This window comes from Choloepus didactylus, chromosome 17 (assembly GCF_015220235.1).
Source record: "Choloepus didactylus isolate mChoDid1 chromosome 17, mChoDid1.pri, whole genome shotgun sequence".
NCBI classification, from domain to species: Eukaryota; Metazoa; Chordata; class Mammalia; order Pilosa; family Megalonychidae; genus Choloepus; species Choloepus didactylus.
In genome coordinates this window covers 75,899,582-75,925,069 of record NC_051323.1, presented here as the reverse complement: position 1 = coordinate 75,925,069, position 25,488 = coordinate 75,899,582, and the positions used below count along the sequence as shown (strand labels likewise).

Below are 25,488 nucleotides of genomic sequence, written 5' to 3'. Positions count from 1 at the left end.
AAGATGAGAGCTAGAATGATTATTAATAGGGGGCCAAGAAAAGGAAGGATGTATGGGAGGATGGGAGTGAAAAAACTGGACCAATAATTGGTGGCTTCACGATCTCTTTTACGCTTTTCCAGTCCCTCTCGGACCCTTTTCAGGCTGTCCTCGACGAGACCTGTGGAATTGGCATATACACAGCACTCTTCTCCTAGGGCGGCGCAGAGGCCTCCTTCTTTGAGGAGGAGAAGGTCAAGACCTCGGCGGTTTTGGAGCACGACCTCAGAGAGGGAATTGACAGAATTTTTTAGATGATAAATAGCGTTTTGTAGGTGACGAATGTCCTCGTCAACAGCCGCCCTGAGGTGAGTTAGGGTGGAGCCTTGACTGGCTAGTGCAGCGATTCCGGTGCCAGCGCCGGCAAGACCTAGGAGGGAGGCAATTGTGAGGACGGTGATGGGTTCTCGCTTTTGCAGAAGGGCAGGAGCTGCAGTTTTTTCCAGACGGAGGAAGAAGTCTTCTTCGCTGTGGTATAAGATCTTAGGGATAAGGACAATTAGGAGGCAAGTTTCTTTATATTCACTGATGATATTTGTGCTGAGACAGGGGGTAAGTCCTGTAGAGGAGCAGAGCCATTGGGAGGAGTTATGAGGAATGAGAAATTTTGCCGAGCTGCTGGGAGATGAGTAGCTGGCACAGGCAGTGAGGTCGGGAGAGTTACTGGAGCGAGGGCGGACGCACTTTCCCGTATAGGAGACTGAATGAAAGGTCAGGGGGACGGCAGAGGTATTCCAATTGCATTCTAAGGGGCTGTCTTCTGTGCTTTCTGAAAAGGAGAGGTTGGAGGCAACGGGCTCGTACAGTGAGGAAGAGGTGGAGAGGCAGAGCCAGCAGGAGGAGGTAAAATTGGGGTTGGAGGAGTTCACTGAGGCAAAGGCGGCTTGGATGAGGCTGAGGAGGGGAGAGGAATAACGAGAAGGGGGCAGAGGAAGCTGGGGTGGTGGGGTTTGAGATGTAGTTGAAGCGCGTTTAGTTGGAACTAAGGTGCGGCTGGAGAGCTGTGGAAAAAGGGGGTTAATGACTTTATTGGGACCAATGGCAGAGGGGTTTTTTAGTACAGCCTCCTTTTTTATCAAAATAAGGGAACTTGGGTTGGCTCCTTCCAAATAGATTTTGAAGCCCCAGGTTTGACCGAGTAACCAGGAGGGATCAGTGGGGAGCTGCACTGTAAGATTAAGATGTGTGCAGGATCCCTTACTTTTTTGGCCGAGCCAGTTAACAGTAGGGAGTTTGCACCCTGTAGGGGCCCACTTTAAGGTAAGGTAATGATTAGGAACAGGAGGCTTCTAATTAGTGGCTAATGTTTCACACCCCCAGTATGCACAGTAGTACTCGTTGGGGGAATTACAGCACGATTTTCCAGGATTTGAGGATGGGCACATGTAATATTGGGCCTGGGGATCACTTACCTTTTGAGCGCAGGTTTTTTTTTGACTCTGGAGACAAAGGTGGCGAAAGGCTTACTCGGTTCCTGGAAGAGCTTGGTGAATTTATTAGGCCTACAGGCAGAGCAATTGGCAAATGCTCGTAAGGCGATTCCCCAAAGGATAGGCCAAAAGGTGGCAGGTGCATTAATATAAGCAGACGCATTTAGAAATGCTCCAGTGCCCAAATAGGCTTCGGGGGGATGATAGACTCCAAGGGCTGCATCTTGCTCACTTTGCTTAGCTGCTTCTGCCTGGAAGTGAGCACGCCAGTCAACAAACTGACCGGGGTTAAAAATTGAACGGGCAAGCGAGGCCCAGTCTTGGGGGAGGCAATAGTTCATGGCGAGATCCTGCAGTATTTGGGAAGCATATGGGCTACCTAACCCGTCCTCCTTGACGGCCCTGCGAAGCTGCTTGATAGTATCTGAGTCAATGGGATACCAGTCATACGGTTTCTGTGGTGTGGGGGTAAGGTTAAGAGGAAAGCAGCGAAAGGCACGAGAGAAAGGAGGACGCGCTTGCAGAGGACTTGGCGCGGGAGTGGGGGTAGAGGGAGCGTTGCCCCAAGGGTTGCCTTGAGGTGCAGAAGGCAGCCAGGGGTTGTTAGTCGGCAGGGTGGGAGGGGCGGCGGCAGCTGCCGGTAGCGGCTCCGAGGGGGAGCTCGCCAGAGGGAGAGGCGGGAGTGGGAGGCCCCAAGCGTCGCAAGATGGCGGCGCGGTAGGCGTGGCTAAGACACAAGATGGTGGATCAGCCCCGCCCTGTGAAAGGGCGGGGCCCAAGGCATAAGATGGTGGACTAGCTCCGCCCTGTGGAAGGGCGGGGTAAAGCGTATGTGGTTTCCGGCCCAGCTTAGGGCTGACGTCATCGCCGGAGCATTTCCTCCCCTCGATGGAAGAAGGAGGAAGTTCGCCATCTTGGCGTGGCGCAGTATTATTTTGCTTTTTGGGAGTCACCTCGAGCGCGTTGTTAATCTGCTCGACTAAGGACTCCGTGTCCGAGTCATGATTTGAATTAGTATCGCTATCTGAATCTGTTGGCTGGGTTGATAGGGCTTCTTTGGATTTAACGGGGCCTCTATCAGGGGGGAGGGAGCCTTGAAGGCAGGAGCGGATGGTTATCAAGGTGGGGAGCAAGCCGGGAGGGAAACGCTTGCTCTCATGTTCCATGGCATTAGTGACTCGATCAATAAGGCGATTATAAGTAACAGGGTCCCAAAGATGGCAAGTGGTGAGCCATGGGTTAAAGGGCAGCAGGAGATCCCAGTATATCTGCAGCTGCCGGACAGACATTTTACAGCGATGCGTGTCTAGGAGACCCGCTAGAGCACGAACTTGAGGTGCCTGGCATGTAGATAGACGATTACCCATAGCTGAGGGGAGAGGAGGGGGAGTTGTTCCCGAGCCGGGCCGGCCCGGCTGGCGGGGAGGAGGAGGAGGAGTAGTTTACCGAGCAGAGAGAATGAGATAAACTGTGGCTGCAAGGCCGAAGGAGACGGCGAGAGCAGAAAGCAGTGCCCTTTGGCAACGGGAGCAGTCAGGGGGGGCAGTTGCAAAGAGGCACACGGCACCAAATGAGGAAATAAAGATACAAAGAACTACAGCAAAGTAATGGGAGGGGAAGAGGGGAGAGTGTTAGGAGGAACGGGGGTCATAGAAGTGCGCATTACAAGAGGACGAAGAGAGCGTTGGGGGAAGGGAGGAGCGGCTTCGGAGCAAGGAACCTCCCACGGCTCCGGAAGCGGCGAGGGAGAGGCGGCCCTTACCTTGCAGGCGAGGAAACGGGAAGCTGGAGAGGCGTCCGGGCGAGCGGGTGACCTGCCAAACTGTTGTGTGGAGACGTTCCTCACACGGGGCACCAGTTGCGGTCGGGGTTACTGCTTCTAGGGGGAGTGGCGGCCGGTAGCCGAGCCCTCAGCTCTCGGGGCTGCTTAAAGGGTACCGGCGGCGGGGGCTCTTTCCCGGAGGCGAGGGCGAGGCGGAGGACGTGGCCAGGGTCCTCGGCGAGAGGCGTGCAAGGTGTGGAGGGCGGCGATAAGGACAAAAACACTCTTCATCCAGTAGGAGTATGCGCCAAAGAGATTTATTCAGGGGTGATTACAGGTTATATAGGCTGGTAAGAGGGGCAGGGCTGGAAAGGAGGTGAAGTAGCCTAAAATGGCAATATTGAAGGGAGAGGGGCTAGGATTGGTTCTGAGAGGACGCAGGAGCCGTTGCAGCGGGCGGGGGTTGTTCTGGCCACGGTGCATGCGCGCTGGCGGTGGCAGGAGTGGCCTTGGCACCAGGGAGTGAGTGGGTAAGATAAGGAAGTGGGGAAAGGGCAGTTGGGAGAAAGGCGGTTTCCTCCGGCAAGCCTCCCCTACCAGTGGCATTTTGGGTGAGGAAAAGGGAGCTGCCTTGACCTCGCTCCCCAGGCTCGGGGGGGCTGCAGAGGGCACTCACGCCCGTACCTACTACCCTCCCCAGGGGGTGATATCAAGTCCCCTGGCCCAGGCCTGGTAAGTCGAGGCACAAGCCCAGCTACCCGCAAAGATTGAGAGTGATAATCAAGAGGGAGGAGTAGCAACTGACAAGATAGGATTTAACAAAGGATTGTATATATTGAATCTCTGTCTCTCTCTATATATATATATTTACACACACACATATATAAATTACTAGGGTACTAGAATAGCTCAAAGGAAATAACTGACATGGTAGAACTGTAACCCATAACATTCTTTCAAATTTGCTCTATAGCTACTTGTTAAATCGTACTTTGAAAGTTATCACCTTTGTCAATATTTTTCCAATTTAGAGTTTTTCAAATTAAGTGATGGGCTTTTATAGACAGAACAAGGGAGTAGCCTGGGAGAAAAACTTCACTGGTTAATGCGGACGACGTTTCTTAATATGGCTGTTTGGCCAGGGGAAGTTGGCTGGTGTACGAAAGGGGCAGTGGGCGTAGCTGATTGATTTAACTTCTGTTTTCTGGGCGAGCTGGTCTTTTTCAGGGAATACAAACTTACATTTCAGTTTTGCCAACTTGGGGCTCAGCACAGGCGCCTCTGTCATGGGCCGACTAGGTTTTATTCATTGATTCCCCTTTTGATCCAGCCCTTGGTCAGGCCGAGGACTGAGGTCAAAACTTAGGGCCTTAGCGTCCCCTCAGGGACCTCTGTGGCTCCACATGGCTCTGACAGGCGATTGACTCCCGGTGACAGATGTCAAGGGCTTGCTCGTGTTTGTTCTCCTTGTTCTAGGCAGACGAATGGACCCCGTTTGGCAAGAGGGCAGGGGTGCAACCGTTTAAACTTCAGGAAGAAAAGGCACTCCAGGATTCTGTGACGATGGTGACAAAGAGTAGGGAAATGCCCAATGCTGGGACTGTGTTTCTGAGCCAAGTATCCCAGGACCAAACCAACTGAAGTCAGAGAGCTCAAAAAACGATCTTGGGGAAGGATCCTTGGTTGAGCCACGGGGCTCTTTTGACTCTTTCACGTATCTGTGCTTGGACTTCCTGGAAGTGTTTATCCAAGTACAGCAGGGGATATGGATGACAGCGCAAACTTCTTGTGCAGCAGCAAGCTGTCAAGTGGAACTCCGTTATTTAATTCAAAATAAGCTTAGCTAAAGAATCTGAAGATTTTTGTTGCACAGCAATAGCCTTTGCAGTGGACTTAGCATTTTTCCCTACTGTTATAGATACATTTTTAATCATGTTTTCCTTGGTGTTAATTCCTAACCAAGGCAGTAGGAGTCCGAAGAAAGAGATCCCTTCAGCATCCGTGACACCCTTGGGCAATTCATGTTTGGCTGGGCTGTGTAAATTTGGGGGGGTGGTCGGCGTGAGGCTTCATCTTGTCATGCCTTTCTAGGGGTGCACTGTCCATCACTGTCCAGCCACTGTCCAGGGAATGGCCCAACTGGTAGAGCTTTTGTTTCCTCCACAGCCTCCGTTATAGCCTTTTAATGTCAGCAGGGTCTGTAGCTATTTCCCCCATTTTATTCCTGATATTGGTAATGTGTGTTTTCTTTCTTTTCTTTGTCACTGTTGCTAGATGTTTATCAATTTTATTAATGTTTTCAAAGAACCATCTTTGGGATTCATTGGTGTTCTCTAATGTTTTCTGTTTTCAATTTCATTGATTTCTGCTCTTATCTTTTTCTGTTTTCTTCCTTCTGTTTGCTTGGGGTTTATTTTAGTCTTCTATTTTCTAGTTTCTTAAGGTGGAGGCTCAGATTATTTATTTAAAACCTTTCTTTTCGAAAATAAGCATTTAATGCTTTAAATCTCCCTCTAAGTACTAAGTTAGCTGGCTCCCACAAATTTGAGTAATTTGTATTTTCATATAGGTTCTAGTTCAAACTATTCCTGTTCATTTCCCATTAATTTTCTGCAGATCTTGATTTCTGTTTGATTACACTTCCCTTCAGCCTGAAGAACTGTTTACTATTTCTTGTAATGTGTTCTGTTGGCAACAAATCGCTAGCATTCATGTATCTGAAAATGCCTTCATTTCACCCTCCTTTTTGAAGGATAGTATCCCTGGATATAGAATTCTAGGTTGAAATATTTTTTTATTTCAGCAATTTAAAGATGTTATTCCATTGTCTCTGGTCCCCGTTGTTTCTCATGAGAAGTGAGCTGTCACTCTTACCACTTTCCCCCTACTCTGCTCCCCGCCCCCGCCCCAACCACTCTTTTTGGGATTATCTATTATCTTTGGTTTTCATCAGTTTGACTATGATGTTCCCAGGTGTGTTTTCCTTTACTATATCCTTCTCAGGGTTCACTGAGTTTCTTGGATCTGTGGATTGATGTTTTTCAATGAATTTGGGAAAACTTTTCTGTTAATTCTTCAAATATTTTTTTGTGTCCCAGTTTCTCTTTCCTCTTCTTCGGAGATTTCAATTACATATATGTTAGGATACTTGATATTGTCATTGAGACTCTGTTCATGGTTTTGTCCATTTTTTTCTCTTTGTTTTTCAGTTTGGATAATTCCTGTTGACCTGCCTCTAAGTTTACTGGTCTGTTCTACTGTATTGTCCAACCTTCTGTTAAGCTCATCAAATATTGTATTTTCCAGTTTTATAAGCTCCATTTGATTCTTTTAAAATAGCTTCTATTTTCTGATAAAGTTTCCCACCTGTTCGCTCATACGTCCTCTTTTTATTTCTTTCAGCGTATTGGTAATAGTTGTTTTAAAGTTCCTTTCTACTAATTATAAAATCCAGGGTCTATTTTTAACAAATTCTTTTTCTCTTGATCATGGATCACATTTCCCTGTATTTTATGTCTTATAATTTTTTTATTTTATGTTGGGTATTATGGGTGATGTATTGTAGGCCATCTGGATTATATTGTCCTCATATAAAGGTTGTTGAATTTTGGTTTGGCAGGCAGATCCACTGGCTCTTGTCATCCTTTGTTTTAGGCTTTATTGGAGTGGGTTTGTTTTAACTTTGTCCTTAGTTCTAGTGCCTTCACCCCAGGGCATCGTTCTCACCCTAAAGCATGGCCTTTCTGGGGTTCCAGCTGACGCCTGAGGTGCTCAGGGAGCTGTTTCTGTCCTGACTGAGGCAGAGCTCCAGTTTCTCCCATCACTCTTGCGCCCTGACCGCTGCCCTTTCTGGTGCCTGCCCTTCGACCTCCCAGCACCTGCCAGGCCTCCCAGCTCACCCCGAACCCCCATAGCCCTGCCCCAGGGGAACCCCCACACGGGCTTCTCCTTTCCAGGATCTTGCTCTGAAAACTCCAGCTGCCTCAGCTGCCCCACGCTCGGATCTCGGCCTCGTCAGCTCGAGAAGGCTGCTGGCCCCTGGCCCAGGTCCACTTCCCCGGGCCTCGGTCTTGAAGATGGCCGGCCAGATGGACGTCCACGTGAAGGAGGCGCTCGCTTCCTGAATGTCTCTTGTCTCCAGGGTCACAGCCCTGCCCTGGCCCGGGGCCTGCAAACACTCGCCTCCCAGCTCGTCCAGCTTTAATGTTTGCAGTGGGAGGGGAAGTCCCACATTCAGTGACCCGGCACTATTGAAAGCAGAGGTCCAAGCGGAATGTTACCTTTTTTAAAAAATTGAGGTATGATTTAAATACCACAAAATGCACAGGTCTGAAATGTTCAGTTCAGTGAGTGTTGTCAACGGGATACACCCGGAAACCACCACTGCTGTCCCTGCTTTCTACTACCGTGCGTCGGTGTTCCTGTTCTAGATCTTCACATCCTGGACTCACACGTAGGAACTCTTTATGTCTGGCTTCTTTTGCTCAGCGTAGTATTTTTGAGATGCACCCATGTGCTTGCATATATCAGAAGTTCATTCTTTCTTGGGGAACGGTATGCCATTATGTGATTGCACCACTGTTTCATTCTTGTGTTGATTTGGGGGTGGTTTCCAGTTTGGGACTATTATAAGTAAAGCTACTGTAAATATTCATGTGCGCGTCTTTCTGTGGACATACATCTGCATTCATCTCGGAGATGCATAAGGTCATAAGGCAGAGGTGTGTTCAACTTTGGAAGAAGGTGTCTGACAGTTCTCCAAAGTGGTTACACCATTTTGCACATCCACTAACAATACATGAGGGCCCAGTTGCTCCACATTCTCACCAGCATTTTGTGGTGTTGGTCTTTTTGAAGTTACAGAGCTTGGGTTTTGATTTATGTTTCTTTGATGTTTAATGCTGTCAAACACGTTTTCCTGTGCTTATCAGCCATTTGTACATCTCATGTAAAGTGTCCCAGTCTTTTGCCTATTTTTAAAATTCATTTGTTAGTCTTATCATTGTTGATTTGTAGGAGTTCTTTACATATTCTGGAAATGAGTCTTTGTCAGGTATATGTGCTGGAGATTTGTTTTTGCAGTCTGTGGCTAGCCTATTCAGTTTCTTAATGACTATTGTTTTTTTTTCCCCATGTTTGGCTGTTTTCTTTTTCATTGATTTCTACTCTTATTTTTATTATTTCCTTTCTTATACTTACTTTGGGTATAATTTGCTCTTCTTTTCTTAGATTCTGGAGATAGAAGCTTGTATCTGGTTTTATACCTTTCTGCTTTTCTAATAAAGGAATTCAAAGCTATTAATTTTCCACTAAGCATAGCTTTACCTGCATCCAGCAAATTTTGGAATGCTGTGTTTTCATTATCATTCAATTCAGAATAATAAAAAACTCCCCTTGTGATTTTTCTTCTCCAACCTATGTTTTGTTTAATTTCCAAATATTTTGGATTTTCTAGATAACTTATTTTGATTCTTTTAATTTAATGCAGTTGTGGTCAGAGTCTTGTTTTATGTCTTGTTTTACATCTGGTGTATCTTGGTAACCAAAGCATGTGCTCTTGAAAGGATGTGTATTCCATAATTGTTAAGAATAGTGTTCTATAAATATCAATTAGCTCAAATTAGTAGATGATGTTTTACACATCTTTTATATCTTTATATCTGAGATATAAAGATCTCAGTTCTGCGGATCATCCGTTCCTCTCTTTATTTCTGAAGTTTTTGCGTCAGGTATTTTAAAGCTCTGTTATTGGGTGCATATATATTTCAGGTTATTTTGTCTTCTTGGTGAATTGATCTTTGTAGTCTACTTTTTCTAACATAGCGACACCGACTTTCCTGTGCTTCTTCCACCCGAGTGCATTAAATCTGCCTTTATCTTTGTATTTGGGGTCTGTTTTCTGTACGTAGCATATGGTTGGGGCTAACCTTTCCATCCGTCTGAAGCAGCTGTCTTTTGATTGAAGAGAGCACCTTAATTTCAGCCTCCATCGTGCTGCCATGTGCACACCTGACCCCCCCTCCTGGCTCTCCTTGGTGCCCCCCCTTATGTTGCCCACCTCCCCCCACTCCTCCACTGTAAACACAGTTGCCCCGAGTGTCCTCACACAGGCCTCGTTACACAGCCCAGAGCAGAACTGCTGGAGGCTGGCCTGGGCCCAATCGGACCACGCATGGCCGGGCTTAGTGGCATGTCTGGGTGCTGATGGGAAGCTCAGGAGGGGAGAGAAGGTGACATGGGAAGAGTTGCTGGGGCTGTGGGCTTGAGGCGGTGAGAGGGGCTGGTCTACTGCCCGGAAGGGAGGGGCATCTGGCCAGACGCAGGTTGGGGATGGGGGTGTGTCGGAGCTCAGGGGAATTTTCTTCCATGGCTTCTGCTTTCCCGGAGAACCAGGGAGCAACCTGAGGGTGAGGATGGAGAGAGGGTTGTGGGGATTTAAAAGAGAAGTACAGTGTACAGTCGTGGCCTGGGAGACCGGGCGAGAGCACGGACTGACACAGAGCTAACGGCCATCAGCTTTCGGGGTCCGCTTGGGTTGGTGGCAGTGGGCAGGGCAGGCTGCGACCATCCCGCAGCGCTCACGGGGGAGGCCCGGGCACGGAGCGGGCGCCATGGTGGGCAGGGCGGCCAGGCTTCCCCCCAGCAGCCAGACGGGCAGATGCTTGTGGACTCACAACGCCACTCAGTGCAGGGGACACCAGGGTAGTGGCAGCGAGCTGGGGCGTCCATCTCCATGGGACGGTGAAGTCTGATTGTGCAGGCCTGGAGCTCCATGCCGTGTGCTCTCTGGCTTTGTTTTGGGTTATAAAAGCAACACATGCCAAACCAAAAGAAATTAGGGAAGCATAAAATTAAATCATGAATTACAAAGTGAAGATCCGAAATCCCACCCCACTGTCCAAAGAGAAACTGTTGTTTTTAAAGAAAAGCTCTGGTCCCTGCCCTCCAGGGTCCTTGAGGTCTGACTCCTACCTAAATATTCAGGACACCCCCCATCAAAATGCAGCCCAGCAGTCGTGGGCCTGGAGCCCGTCCTCCCCATTCCTGGGGGAAGTCAGGGAGGGCTGCATGGAGGAGGGGGCCTGGGCACTGGGCGTTGGAAGGTGAGGGTCCATCAGCCCGTCCTTCTCTCTCCGTCCTTCCTGCCTCCCGTGGCTCAGAGGCCGGGCCCTCTCCAGGGTGGGGGCCCATGTGCAGCTGGATGTGGCAGCCCTGTATGGGAGCCCCTCCACCCCAACTCCAGCCCCGGCACCCACGCCAGAGCACAGTGGGGGAGGGGGCTGCGCTGCCACCCGCCCGCCTCTGTGTCCCCCCAGACGGCAGCGACAGTGAGCTGGAGCTGTCCACGGTGCGTCACCAGCCGGAGGGGCTGGACCAGCTGCAGGCGCAGACCAAGTTCACCAAGAAGGAGCTGCAGTCCCTCTACAGGGGCTTCAAGAACGTGCGTGCCCCTCCCCGCCCCGCCCCTGGCTCCCGGCAGGAGGGCCCGGGCACAGGGAGGCCTCTAGAAGGTTCTCTGTGGCCCAGTAAACATCCTGGGGGCCTGTGGTGGGAGAGCTGTCGAGGCGAGGGGGAGACACCCCGGGCTCCTTCCCGCTGTCTCCGACACAGGGTCCGGAATGAGCGCACGGAGCACGGGCCTGGCGTGAGGGACGAGCCGCCCCTTCCTTCCGGCCCGGGCCTCGGCGGCATCCCTGGGGAGGGGGCGAGGGCCGGGCCCCGGGAGGTTGGGGTGCGGAGCAGGGGCGGCCGAGGTCGCTGAGGGGGGCTTGCTGCTGCAGGAGTGTCCCACAGGCCTGGTGGATGAAGACACCTTCAAACTCATTTACGCACAGTTCTTTCCTCAGGGAGGTGAGTCTGAGCCGGGCCTGGGCTCTTCCAGAAGCTTCCACCCTCCTTCCTGTCCCCTGGGGCGGATCCACCGAGGGTGGGCGTCCCTGCTCCCCGGGGGGCTGCCCGGGTGGGGGCGAGGGCAGCCGGGAGGCCCCGTGCCCAGCCCCGGCCCTTGCCCTCCCCAGACGCCACCACGTACGCCCACTTCCTCTTCAACGCCTTCGACGCCGACGGGAACGGGGCCATCCGCTTCGAGGTAGGTCCCTGCCGACCCCTCCCCGGTACCCCCTGCCCCGCACCCCCCAGGGCTGCCCTCTGGGGGCTGCTGGGGACCAGGCGTGACCCCGGGCCAACTGTCCAGCGGCCCGAAACAAAGCCGGTCAAGTGAGATTCTGCCGTCGGGCCCCCTGCGCTCAGCCTCCCTTCGGGTCCCCTGCAGCCAGCCTGGGAGCTGCTCGCACACCGAGGCGCTGGTGACGGGGACGTGCGGTTCCGGGAGACCGTGCAGCTCTGCTGGGCATCTCAGCCCGGCCACCCCCACCAGGCCCCTGAAAACAGCCGCAGGTCAAAGACAAGCCCTCTTCAGAGGAAGGCCTTGCTGAGAGCCGGCCGGTCGATCCCCACCCGGCCCCGCTGCCAGGGTCGAGGGCAGCCGAGCCAGCCCGCCCGGCCCGCAGGCCCTCGGCGTGAGGATGGCCGCAACACTGTGGGTGCTTTAGGCCGCGGCCCCTCCCTGTCCACGCTCTCAGGCCCGCCGCCGGGGCCTCCGCACTGTGCTTCTGCGTTTTTCATTTCAAGCATTCCACGCACGCGGAGAAGGCAGGGAGACCCATGGTCCTTCTCCACCCGCCGTCCCTGCCACCCGAGACTTCTTAGAGCACCGCGTGTGATGAGCCCAGAGGAAGGGCCCTCTCAGGGGTCTGCAGGGGTGGGGTGGGGGTGGGGTGGGTGTCCTTGTGCAGAAACCAGAGGCCCAAGCTGCTGAGCGGGGCCCGGTAGACGGAGGGGCCGGTGAAGTGCCAGGGAGGTGTCAGCCCCTACTGTGCCATCCCCAAGGCCGTCGTGGTCAGTGCCTGCAGCGGGAGGGTCTTGTGTCCCTTGGAGGTGGGAGGTGGGGGGTGTGGGGGGTGCTGATGCTAAAGCCCCTCTGCTAGGCCGTTCGCAGCAGGTGGCTGCTCCCTGACCCTGAGGTCCTCATGGAAGCACCCCTAGGCCTTCGCTTGGTTCTGTGCTCGGGAAGCGAATTAATCGCTCAGATTTCACGCGTGTTTACCGGGAATGTGGCTCCACCACGTCCACCCAGGAGAGCCTCCTTCCCGGGACCTCCCAGCCAGCACAGCCCGTCTTGGTTGGGGAACCCCACCCCAGGTTGGGGCCTGGTGGTCCGGAAGGCTCAGCTCGGGGCAGGGGCTGTAGAATCTTGCTCTGCGTGTCATTGGCAAGCGCCCGGCCCTCCTTACTCCAAGCTCGGGGTCTGTCGCTGTTCCCTTCCGAAGCAGGAGGTCCCATCTGCCATCAACACTTACAGTTGTCCCAATACTTTCTTGAGAGACAAAACACATTTTAATTCAGTGTATTTGTGTGGTAAAATACCGTAACATCCCACCCTCACCAAAAAAACAAAAAAACAAAGCAGCCAAACGAGCAGCTCTCCCGGCCAAGCTGGACACAGGCCTCAGGGCCCTGGGTCTTGGAGAAGGCAGACCCCCAGGCCTTCTATTCAGCCAGCCCATCTTGCCAGTTTGAGAAATGATTTTTGAGAATATCACAGCCTTCTCAGGCACCTCCATCTCTGGGGGCTGCTGTCAGTACCACACATGGGGTGGGGGGTGGAGAGCCACAGAATGCTATTCTCTCAGGGTTCTGTTGACCAGGAGCCCAAAATCAAGGTGTGGGGGGGCCTGCCCCCTCAAAACCTGGTGGGGGGGCCTTCTTGCCCCTTCCAGCCTCTGCCTTCAGGTGCAGGCCGGGCTCATAGGTGCTGCCCTCTGCTTTCCGCCTCTGTCGTCCACACTGTGCCCCTGGGCAGTGTCTCTGTGTCGAGACTTCCCTCTTCCGAGTCCCATTCTTTTAGGGCTCACTCTGATCCAGTTTGGTCTCATCTTAACCAGTCACAACTCCAAAGACCCTGTTCCCAAATGAGGTCACATTTGGGGCCTGGGGTGAGAACTTGTGCACATCTTTTGGATAAAGTCAGGCCGTGTGGAGTGGCCAGCGGGCAGCAGTGGTCTCAGGGCGTGTGGCCACCTCTCGCTCCCTCCCCCTGCAGTGAATCTCCCTGGGCACCTACGGGCTGACGAGGGCAGTGACCAGAGAGGAGGATTTGCCCAGAACCCACAGCTGTGCCACCACCCCACTCGCCCTGCATGTGCACTTTCGGGGGTCTTGGCCGGGGCCGAGGTCTCGCTGTCTGCAGGGACGGCTGCAGAGCAGGGGCTGGGGTGGCACAGCTCCGTCCCCCGCCAAGTCACAAGCAGCCCAGAAGCCCCCGGGTGTGGGAGGTCATCTGTGTGTCACCTGTGCAATGCAGACCCTCCCACCCATGCCTAGTAACACTCACATGCACACACGCACACTTGCCCTCCCTTCCATCTGAGGACGCTCCTTGCTTTCCTAGCAGATGCTCGCACCATCCGCCAGCCCCGAACCCCGAATATGCCGGCCACGAGAGACGCCGATGGCTCGGCATCCCCACGGGAAGGGTGGCATCTCGGGGGGACTCGCCCTTCCCTGCCGCCCCACGTGGGGCTCTGTGGCTTTGCTTCCTGCCGGGAAAACCTGTCAGACCATGGCGGTGGGGGTGGGTGGGGAGGGACTGTATTTTAGGGACACCTTGGAATCTTCACTTATTTAAATCCCGACAAGCTTCAGTCATTACATTGTCCGCACTCGGGCGTAGAAGAAATACCCCGTTGTTTCCCTTTAAACGTCTCATTTTCATCACTGGTACACACGTGACTTAGAGATTCCCATAGTGCCAGCAGGTTTGCTGGGGAAAACAGCAGTTGCTCCTGCCCCAGGCCCTTTCCCCGAGGCAACCACTTTCTCCAGTTTTATCCGATTCCCAGGATTTGCCTCGTGGCTCCCGATGGCTTTTATTTGCTGCTTCTCGGTTGCCCGGTTTCAGGTGCTGCCTGTCGGCCTCCTGTCTTGGGGTGCAGGTGGATCAGGACTCACTTCACCCCAGTTTGTGGACTTGATACCCGCTGAGCCCAGCTATAACCCGGGACTAGGTTTTCCCTTAAAGTTTTCATCTCATCTGGAGTTCACAGCCACCCCGTTTCTCCACCTGCCTGGCTTTCTGTGGCCTCGTCGTTCACTCAACCCCAGACCCTGCCCCGGTGTCCGAGCCTCATCCCCCCCGAAGACATCCACAGGCCGGCATTCCCTGCCCTCCTGGCCTGGGTTCCCGGGTTCTGGAAACTTCCGCCTCCCACCCTCGCTTTCCCCCGTTTCAGCAGGGCATCTCCTACGGAAGAGACGAGGGAGGTTCCCGCCACCTTGAGTCGGGAGACGCCTTCATTCTGTTCTCTCCGTAGGTCGTTTGGGACCCGGACCCCGGGGGCAGTGGCCGTCCTCCAGGACGTGGGGGCAGCGCCCTTTGGGCTGGGGCCTGATGTCGCCTTTCCCGTCCGGTTTTGTTCTCTCTGGAAATTCCTGGGAGCCTCTGTACCTAGTACACGCTGGAGGGTGGGGAGTCGTCGCTCGCTGGAGGGGGGCGTAGACATGCTGGAGGGGGCGTTGTCACACGCTGCCTCAGTGGGTCCCCTCGGTGGGAGCTGGAGATGCGCAGCTTTCCGTCCGGGGAGATTTCCCTCCACCACTTCCTCGACGTGCTTTCCTCCGTTTTTCCTGGTTCCTCTGGAGCTCCGGAGCTTTGGGTGCCGAGCTCGTTCCAGGGGGTTCCCGGCTGCTTTGCCGGCTCCCGACAGCTCGCTCTGCTTCACGGGAGATGCCTCCAGCTGCGCTCCCGGCCCTTCTGAGTTTCTCATTTTTCTCTCTCACTGGTAACTCCCAAGAGCTCTTTCTGGTTCTTTCTCAGCTATTCCTCTTTTTATAACATGCCATTCTTATTTTAGGGATGCACGATTTCTAACCTCCAAATCTCACAAGTTTTGTTGAGTTTTTTCTCCTGGCGTCATTCTCATTTTTCCCAGATGGCTTCCCTGCTTCCCTCGGTCCCTTCCTCACGCCCGGAATATCTGGCTCGTGTTTGGGGGAGACCCTTCCCCTGGGTCACCGGCCCGTCCCCTGCAGCCTGGCCACCCCTCCCCCCACTTCTTGGGGCGCCCATTCTCTGCTCCCCTCTTTCACGGTAGCCCAGGGGGCCCCCGAGGGGCAGGGAAGGTTGATCTTCAGAGCTCCCGGGAGATGAGGGGAAGACGTGCTTTCCGCCAGGCATGGCAACAGACAGCTGAGGTTTTCACAGGAAAACCATTTGGACATCCCCGTCTCTCCACGTTGGCAATAAATTACCTGTGTCACACCTCGGCAGTGACTGCACACGCAGGTGCATCGCAACCCCAGGCCGCGCGCTGTGCGTTTAGCTTTTTAAGAAGGAGAAAAGTGTTTGCACACCTTCAACCTGCGAACACTCGGTGGCCTGAGGGGAGAGCAGCCTGCTTGTCGGCTGCAAGGCATTAAGTGGGTTCAAAGCATCCTCTGTTTTTCTATATCTTTGGAAAAAATTATCTATGGGTATTAATTTATATATAAATGTACATGAAGTGTGCAGATAGAAATACTTGGATTTGTGTGTCTTATTGGAGAACATCTTACCGGCTGCCATATACCATCCCCGCCCCCGCCCTGCTCCCGCTGGGCCCACCTGAGCCATCTGCCCACCATGCCGTGGAGGCGCCTCACCTGTACAGGTGTGAACTTCTGTGGAAGCTGCACGGCACCCTGGGAGCAGAGGGGGACGTCGGGTTCTCACTCCCTGCCCCCCACACCGTAGGACTTCGTGGTCGGCCTGTCCATCCTGCTGCGGGGGACGGTCCACGAGAAGCTCCGGTGGGCCTTCAACCTCTACGACATCAACAAGGACGGCTTCATCACCAAGGAGGTACGGGAAGCCCCTTCCCCGTCTGCTCCCTGGGCCCCCGACCGTCCACAGTGGGGGCTGCTGGGCGCCCCCAGCCTCGGTCCCTGGAGATGTGGCTCTCGGTGGCCCTGGGGGGGACAGGCAGCCCCACACTCAGCCTGCATCCCCATGGCCTGGTCCTGCTGTGGGGAGCTTTGTGGGGGGCTTCGCTTAGCTCCTGCCGAGTGAGGTGGGGTTGCACGGTCCCTTAAGGCGGGGGGCAGACAGGGCCCTGGCCCCATGGGCCCCCAGGCCGACCCTGTTAGGCCCAAACATTTTCTTGTACCTGAAATAGTTGCTGCAGTTTCACCTTTTTGAGATTGCCCCCAAGTCTCTCGCCAGCTTCTCTGGGAATGTCTGAGGCTCTGGGGCTGGGCTGGGCCCCACCCCCTCCAGCTGGCATGACCCCCACTCGCCGCTGCCCCAGAAGCGCCCCTGCCCCCTGGGCTCACGCTGGCCCCTGCGCCGTCCCCGTGGGCTCACATCGTCCCCCACACCCCCCAGGAGATGCTGGCCGTCGTCAAGTCCATCTACGACCTGATGGGCCGCCGCACCTGCCCCATGCTGAGGGAGGACACACCCCTGGAGCACGTAGAGAGGTTCTTCCAGGTGAGGGGCCACCTGCCAGGCCCCGGGGGAGGGGCTCTGCTCTCGGGGTGACGGGCAAGCTGCTCCTGCCTGCGCCCCCTCCCCTCTGTGCACCCACAGAGCCCCGAGGAGGGAGTTAGGGACACCCCCCACGTCCACAGACCCACATCTCAGGCAGGGGGGCCCAGCCCTTGCAGAGAACAACCCCCAGGAGAGGAGCGGGTCGGGGCGCCCTGCCCTGGGCCCCGAGGGTTAAAGGAGCCGAGGGCTCCGCCTCCATCTTGCTGGGGACCCCTAGACACGGGGCCACCCCGGCTGGGCGTGGGGGCCGGGAGAGGTGAGCCCAGGCCGGTGGTCGGGAAGGGCCTGGAGCCAGGGCGGGGGACGGGGACACGCTGGGGCGGGCAGGGCCACCCCGGGGGACTCAGACTCACCGGGGGCTCGTGTTGCAGAAAATGGACCGGAACCAGGACGGGGTGGTGACGATCGATGAGTTTCTGGAGACCTGCCTGAAGGTAGGTGGCCTTGCAGCACTCAAGCTGGGGCCAGCGGGTGGGGGTCTCCGGCCCACCCCCCCACTGGCCGGGGTGCAGGAGGCCCCCAGCTCCAGGGTCAGGCTCTTGCCTGCCCCTCCCTGGCCTCTGCCCACCCACAGCCCACTGGGCGCCCGACCGGCCATCCGCGGGCCTGGGTGGGTCGGCCGGCCTGGGCCAGCAAGGGGGGGTCCATCCCGGGGGGCAGAGGGCAGCACTGCAGGGTCCCGGTGCCTGAGGGGTCCGCTCCGGAGGGGCTGTTGGGCGCCCCCCCCCAGCTGTCCTTCTCCTCCCCCAGGACGAGAACATCATGAGCTCCATGCAGCTCTTCGAGAACGTCATCTAGGACGGGCCACCCCACCCCTGCCCCCCAGGAAGCCTCCGTCCTGCCGGGAACAGCGGCCACGAGAAACCTCTTTTCTAATGTACCGACAGAAAGTGCACAGTTTCTCCAGACACACGCGCGTGAGACACACACACACACAGACACTGCTCCTCTGGGCGGCTGGGAGCTGGGCCTGGGCGGGGGTAGCCCACACCCCAGGCCGGGGCAGAGGCTTCCCCTGGGGTGGGCAGCTGGGGGAGCCGTGTTGCCAGGAAAGGGGGGCAGGTGCTGCACGGAGGAAACCCCATCTGCAAGCAAAGGCTCCACGCGAGCCCCTCCCCACCCCTCCCGCCTGCCTGGCTGCCCACGGTCCTGGGGAACCTGTCCCTAAGCCCCCTCACCGACCCGACCCCCGACCCCCACCCCTCCCCCCACCCATCCTCTCGTCCCCCGCTCCTCTCCCCCCACCTGTCCCCCCGTCCCCCACTCCTCTCCCCCCACCTGTCCCCCCGTCCCCCACTCCTCTCCCCCCACCCGTCCCCCCGTCCCCCACTCCTCTCCCCCCACCCGTCCCCCCGTCCCCCACTCCTCTCCCCCACCCGTCCCCCGACCCCCACTCCTCTCCCCCACCCGTCCCCCCGACCCCCCACTTCCTCTCCCCCACCTGTCCCCCCGTCCCCCACTCCTCTCACCCCACCCGTCCCCCCGTCCCCCACTCCTCTCCCCCACCCGTCCCCCGACCCCCACTCCTCTCCCCCACCCGTCCCCCGACCCCCACTCCTCTCCCCCACCCATCCCGTGTCCCCCACTCCTCTCCCCCACCCATCCCGTGTCCCCCACTCCTCTCCCCCACCCATCCCGTGTCCCCCACTCCTGGAGTGTCCCTCCCCACAGGACCCTGGAGGGCCCACTGGGGGTCAGAGTCTGACCAGGAAGGAGGTGGGGGGGCAGCAGGGCGGCTTCATCCCTGAGACACCCCCTGGGTCCCGGGAGGCTGCCCCTCCCCTGCTCCAGGCGAGCTGGGCCTGCCCCGGGATTGGAGGGTTGGAGAGGGTCGCGCATCTCCCTGGGCTTGGGGTCGCGCATCTCCCTCCCTCGGCTGAGCCCCTTGCCCTGAGGTGTGGCCGACCCCACACACGCACCCCACCCCATAGAAAAGCACAAGCCCCCCCAGCGGCTCAGGCTGCAGCCCCTGCAGGCTGAGGACGCTTTTCCGAGGCAAGGCCCCTGGGCTGCCGCTGGGCCCAGCATCCGGGCTGCCGGTGGCCCTGGGGAGGGCCTGGGTCACTTCTGTGCCTCGAGCAGCTGGCCCTGACGCCCCTGCCCAGCGCGGCCAAGCCCACCCACCTGCAAAAGCACAAACGCGGGGGACAGCGGCCGGCTGGTGCTGCTTGTGGACGGAGGCCAAGGCCAGCATGATGGCGAGGGGCTGGGGGGAGGCCCCTGGGCCCGCCCATCCCGGACACCGGCTGGGGCCTGCTCCCGGGACAGTCCCACACGATACATTCCATCGGCAGTCACCCGTCCCTGCGCAGACCCAGCCCTTGGGAGCCCCTGGAGGGGGGCAGGATGAGGAGGCTGCAGGGGTCCAGCCGGCGCGGCCACAGGGACTCATGGGCTCCACGGCAGGCAGTGTCCCCTCGGACCTGCACTGACCCTGTCTCCAGGAGGCATCGGCTTTCCCAGCTCAGGGACCTCTGCCCCAGCCTGGCCCTCTCGGGGTGCAGCTCCCGGGGGCCCAGGACCCAGGAGAGGGTCCCCCACACCTGCCCCCTGGGCCTCAGGCCGGACTGGCCACACACCCCGCAGGGGAGCCGGTCAGGGACTGTCGCATGCCTGCATGGCCGCAGTGCCCCGGGGCACGGCCTGGGAGGGCGGGCCCTGCTCCAGCGTCCCCCAATATTCAGTCCTGTATATTTTAATAAAATAAACTTGACAAAGGAGAGGGGCTGTTGTGGGCTTGCTCCTGGCTCTGAGTCTCCGTCCGGCCCCCTAGTCCACGGCCCCCTCCACGGGCTATGCCAGCGAGCATCGAGGGCAGGGCGATGGGGCACCCCAAATCCCAGTGCCCTCCGGTTGCCGAGCCCATGCCAGTGTGCCGCCCCTGGGCAGGTTCCACACAGCCAGGCGGCAGGTGGCGGTTCAGGGCCCACGTGGGTTCGTTCCCAGGTAATTTTTTTTTAGTCATTTTATTGATATATATTCACATATGCAGTCACACAAAACAAAGTACACATTCAATTGTTGACAGTACCATTACATCGTTGTGTATTCATCACCAAAATTAATTTTTGACATTTTCATTACCACACACACAAAAACAATAAGAATGAAAACCAAAGTGAAAAAGAACAACCGAAGTAAATGAGAACACTGGGTGCCTTCCCTTTTTTTTTCCTCCCCCTTCCCCCCCATTTTTCTACTCATCCCTCCATAAACTAGACAAAGGGGAGTGTGGTCCTTATGGCTTTCCCAATCGCATTGTCACCCCTCATAAGCTACCTTTTTATACAGCTGTCTTCGAGATTCATGGGTTCTGGGTTGTAGTTTGATAGTTTCAGGTATTTACTGCTAGCTGTTCCAATTCCTTAGAACCTAAAAAGGGTTGTCTAAAGTGTGCTTAAGAGTGCCCACCAGAGTGACCTCTCGGCTCCTTTTGGAATCTTTCTGCCACTGAAGCTTATTTCATTTCCTTTCACATCCCCCTTTTGGTCAAGAAGATGTTCTCCGTCCCACGATGCCAGGTCTACATTCCTCCCCGGGAGTCATATTCCACGTTGCCAGGGAGATTCACTCCCCTGGGTGTCTGATCCCACATAGGGGGGAGGGCAGTGATTTCACCTTTCAAGTTGGCTTAGGTAGAGAGAGAGAGGGCCACATCTGAGCAACAAAGAGGCATTCGGGAGGAGGCTCTTAGGCACAACCATAGGGAGGCCTAGCCTCTCCTTTGCAGCAACCGTCTTCCCAAGGGTAAAAGCTGTGGTAGAGGGCTCAACCCATCAAACCACCAGTCCCCGATGTCTGTGAGCACATCAGCAACCATCGAGGTGGGAGAGCCCAACACCCCTGCACTCTCCACCAGCCCCTCAAGGGGGCTCTGCATATTTTTTTCATTGTTCTGTTTTTAATTAACTTCTTTTTTAATTAACTAAATAAAAAATTTTTTTTAAAGATATACAATAAAAAAACATTTCAAACAAACCATAACAAGGGAGTAAGAAAAAGACAACTAACCCAAGATAACTACTTTACTTCCAACATGTTCCTGCTCTACCCCAAGAAAATAACCTAAAATAGCAACATTTCTGTGAACTTGTTCCTACCATAGCCATCAGAAATTAACAGACCATAGTCATTCCTGGGCATTCCCAGAATGTTAAATTTACCCACAATAGCTTATCTGTTCTTACTGGGTTATCGTTCCCCCTTCACCAATTGCTCTCTATCGCTAGTTCCCCTACTTTCTACATTATAAACTATTTATTTTAGGAGTGTGTTGTTTAACCTCCAGGTGTTTGTGAATTTTTGAAGTCTCTGATGGTTATTGGCTGCTAATTGTATTCCACTGTGGTCAGAGAATGTGCTTTGAATAATTTCAATTTTTTAAAATTTATTGAGGCTTGTTTTATGTCCCAGTATATGGTCTCTTCTGCAGAAAGTTCCGTGAGCACTAGAGAAGAATGTGTATCCTGGTGATTTGGGATGTAATGTTCTATATTTGTCTGTTGAATCAAATTCATTTATCAGATTGTTTAGGTTTTCAATTTCCTTATTGGTCTTCTGACTGGCTGATCTATCTATAGGAGAGAGTGATGTGTTGAAGTCTCCCACAATTATTGTGGAAACATCCATTGCTTCCTTTAGTTTTGCCAGTGTTTGTCTCATGTATTTTGTGGCACCATGATTGGGTGCATAAACATCTATGATTGTTATTTCTTCTTGTTGAATTGCCCCTTTTATTAGTATGTAGTGGCCTTCTTTGTCTCTCCTAACATCCCTGCATTTAAAGTCTATTTTATCTGAGATTAATATTGCTGCTCCTGCTTTCTTTTGGCTGTAGCTTGCATGAAATATTTTTTCCATCTCTTCACTTTCAATTTCTTTGTGTCCCTGTGTCTAAGATGAGTCTCTTGCATACAACATATTGATGGTTCATATTTTTTGATCCATTCTGCCAATCTATAACTTTTAGTTGGGGAGTTTAATCCATTTACATTCAACGTTATAACCGTGAAGGCATTTCTTGAATCAGCCATCCTATCCTTTGGTTTGTTTGTCAGATATATTTTTTCCCTCTCTCTCTTATTGTCCTTTAATGAATCAATATTGAATCTCTTTAGTACTGAACCTTTCTCCATCTCTCCCTCTCCTTTCTTTGTTTCTCTGTCGGTAGGGCTCGCTTTAGTATCTGAAGTAGGGCAGGTCTCTGGTTAGCAAATTCTCTCAGCATTTGTTTGTCTGTGAAAAATTTAAGCTCACCCTCAAATCTGAAGGAGAGCTTTGCTGGATAAAGCATTCTTGGATGGAAATTTTTCCCTCTCAGAATTTTAAATGTGTCATGCCTCTGCCTTCTCGCCTCCATGGTGGCCGCTGAGTAGTCACTACTTAGTCTTATGCTGTTTCCTTTGTATGTGGTGAATTGCTTTTCTTTTGCTGCTTTCAGAACTTGCTCCTTCAGTTTTTAACAGTCGGATCAGAAGATGTCTTGGAGTGGGTTCATTTGGATTTATTCTATTTGGAGTTCATTGGGCATTTATGCTTTGTGTATTTACGTTGTGTAAAAGGTTTGGGAAGTTTTCCCCCAACAATTTCTTTGAATACTCTTTCTAGACATTTATCCTTCTCTTCCCCTTCTGGGACACCAATGAGTCTTATATTTGGATGTTTTATTTTATCTGTTATATCCCTGAGGTCCATTTTGATTTTTTTTATTTTTTCCCCATTCTTTCTTTTGTTCTTTCATTTTCCATTGATTCATTGTTCAGCTTCCTCTAGTCTTGTACTGTGAGTATCCAGAATCTTTTTAATTTGGTTAAGTTTCTTTTATTTCCATAAGATCATCTATTTTATTATTTACTCTTGCAATTTTTTCTTTATGCTCTTCTAGACTCTTCTTCATGTCCTTTATATCCCGTGCCATGCTCTCATTGTTTGTCTGTAGTTCTTTGATTAATTGCTTCAAGTACTGTGTCTCCTCTGATCTTTTCATTTGGGTGTTTGGGTTTGGGTTATCCATATCATCTGGTTTTTTCATTGCTTTAAAATTTTCTATTGTTTTTGGCCTCTTGGCATTTGCTTTACTTGATAGGGTTCTTTTAGGATATATAGGATTATTGAAAGACAAATCTCTGATTTGTCAGATCTACAGCTTGGTGGTGTACACTTTAACTAACCAGCAGATGGCATCTGTGAGTCACCTATTCCCCTCAAGTCAGTGCTCCCCAACTTTGTTGTCCTAGTTTGCTAATGCTGCAGAATGCAAAACACCAGAGACGGATAGGCTTTTATAAAACGGGGGTTTATTTCACTACACAGTTACAGTCTTAAGGCCACAAAGTGTCCAAGGTAACACATCAGCAATCGGGTACCTTCACCGGAGGATGGCCAATGGCATCCGGAAAACCTCTGCTAGCTGGGAAGGCATGTGGCTGGCGTCTGCTCCAAAGCTCCGGCCTCAAAATGGCTTTCTCCCAGGACGTTCCTCTCTAGCAAGCTTGCTCCTCTTCAAAACATCACTCCCAGCTGCACTCCATTTCCTCTCTTTGAGTCAGCTCATTTATATAGCTCCACTGATCACGGCCCACCCTGAATGGGCGGGGCCACACCTCCATGGGAACACCTCGTCAGAATCATCTCCCACAGCTGGGTGGGGCACATTCCAAGCAAATCCAACCAGCACCAAAAACGTTTGCCCCACACAAGACCACAAAGATAATGGCATTTGGGGGACACAATACACTCAAACTGGCACATTCCACCCCCTGGACCCCAAAATGACATCATCTTTCCAAATACAAAATACATCCATCCCACAACAACATCACAGAAACTTACATCATCTCAGTAACAATAGTCAAGTACAAAATCCCATCAAAATCAATTTAGGCATGGTCAGTCCTAAGGCACAATTCCCTCTAGCTTTGGATCTGTGGAGTTAGAAGAAGTTATATGCTTCCAACATACAAAGGAGGGACATTCATAGGACAAACATTTCCATTGCCATAAGGAGAAACAGTAAGGAAAACAGGGTTAACAGGAGCAAAACAGTTCCTAAAACCTGTAGGACAAACTCTATTAGAATTCAAAGTCTGAGAGTCATTAACAGAAAGATGTTGCATCCTTGGGGCTTGAGAGAGCAGAAGTCTAAACCTTCCTAAGGGCCTTTGTGGCAGCTGTTTCCTCTCCAAATGCTTAGGGATTGCTGCAACATATCCACACATTGGGGAGACCACCTTCTTGGCCCCACCCTCCTCAAACATCGGGGCAGCTCCCGGATTCCCTTCCATCTCCGGGGCACATGCTCAACCCCTTCAGAACAGTGTGGTGGCAGCCAGGCTCTCCCCAATTCCCTGGGAATGTGCTCCAACCTCTTTGGGACCTGAGGTGGCAAAACTCTTCCAGAGCATCGAGGTGGAATGCCCACCCTCGACCTCTGGGGCAAACTCACCCTTTCCATGCATGTGGGCTCCTCCGCTCTCCCAGCCCGAGACCTCTTGACTCCAGACCTCAACCTCCATGGCTCTGTCTTTGAAGAGATTTTTCCTTTAATTTTTTCCTTGTCTGTCTCCTCCAGTCCAGACCGGCAATGGCTCTGTCTATAAAGATCTTGCAAAAATTCTGTTGGCTTTGCATGAAGCATGCAGGGGTCAAAGCCATCAGACAATAGGACTTTCCACAAATCCTTTCTGGATAATTCCATCTCCAATCTTGGCTTGTACTGAAATGGTGGCTGGGTTCCGTGTTTGGTTACATCCTCATGTTGGGCTGTAGCTTCTGGGATTCCACCCCCTGGAAGCTCGCAATTTTCCAAGCGATGAACTTCTGGTTTCTTTGAACCCAAGAGTTCAGTTCTAAGTTTATCTCTGTCTGCTCGCATTTTACTGTAAGCTGCAAGGAGAAGCCAGGATACATCCTCCACACGTAGTCTGGAGATCTCCTCAGCTAAGTATTCCAGGTTGTTGCTTTCAAATTCCTCCTTCCATCTGACACCAGGACTCAATTTTGCCAAATTCTCTGCCACTTTAAAACAAGGTTCGCCTTTCTTCCAGTTTACAACAACACATTCATCATTTCTGCTCAAGTCCTCATCAGAAGTATCTTTAGACTCCATATTTCCACAAACAGTCTCTTTAAAGCAGTTTTGGCCTTTTCTATCAAGCTCCTCACAATTCTTCCAGAATCTTCCCCTTATCCATTTGAAAAGCCATTCCAACATGTTTGGTATTTGCCAACTCAGCAGCAAAAGCACCCCACTTCTCTGGTACCAAAATCTGTCCTAGTTTGCTAATGCTGTAGAATGCAAAACACCAGAGATGGATAGGCTTTTATAAAACGGGGGTTTATTTCACTACACAGTTACAGTCTTAAGGCCACAAAGTGTCCAAGGTAACACATCAGCAATCGGGCACCCCCACCGGAGGATGGCCAATGGCGTCCGGAAAACCTCTGCTAGCTAGGAAGGCAGCCGGCGTCCGCTCCAAAGCTCCAGCCTCAAAACGGCTTTCTCCCAGGACGTTCCTCTCTAGCAAGCTTGCTCCTCTTCAAAACATCACTCCCAGCTGCACTCAGTTCCTTCTCCTTGAGTCAGCTCATTTATATAGCTCCACTGATCAAGGCCCACCCTGAATGGGTGGGGCCACACCTACATGGGAGCACCTCATCAAAATCATCACCCA

At 53.3% G+C, this 25,488-nt stretch overlaps 1 protein-coding gene across 4 annotated transcripts in view; it reads left to right on the top strand.

Moving 5' to 3' along the window:
* KCNIP3 (potassium voltage-gated channel interacting protein 3) overlaps nt 1-18,007 on the top strand; it is a 32,947-nt gene extending 14,940 nt beyond the window's left edge. The window contains exons 2-9 of one of the 4 annotated variants that reach the window (XM_037807720.1): nt 10,548-10,672; nt 10,843-10,876; nt 11,079-11,082; nt 11,250-11,320; nt 16,022-16,129; nt 16,652-16,756; nt 17,188-17,250; nt 17,567-18,007. In XM_037807720.1, coding sequence (XP_037663648.1) covers nt 10,548-10,672; nt 10,843-10,876; nt 11,079-11,082; nt 11,250-11,320; nt 16,022-16,129; nt 16,652-16,756; nt 17,188-17,250; nt 17,567-17,614 — 558 coding nt within the window. In that variant the 3' untranslated portion in view covers nt 17,615-18,007. Of the gene's footprint in view, nt 1-10,547; nt 10,673-10,842; nt 10,877-11,012; nt 11,083-11,249; nt 11,321-16,021; nt 16,130-16,651; nt 16,757-17,187; nt 17,251-17,566 lie in introns of all 4 variants that reach the window. The other 3 variants (XM_037807723.1, XM_037807722.1, XM_037807721.1) reach the window with 3 other exon arrangements.
* The last annotated feature ends 7,481 nt before the right edge of the window (nt 18,008-25,488 follow it).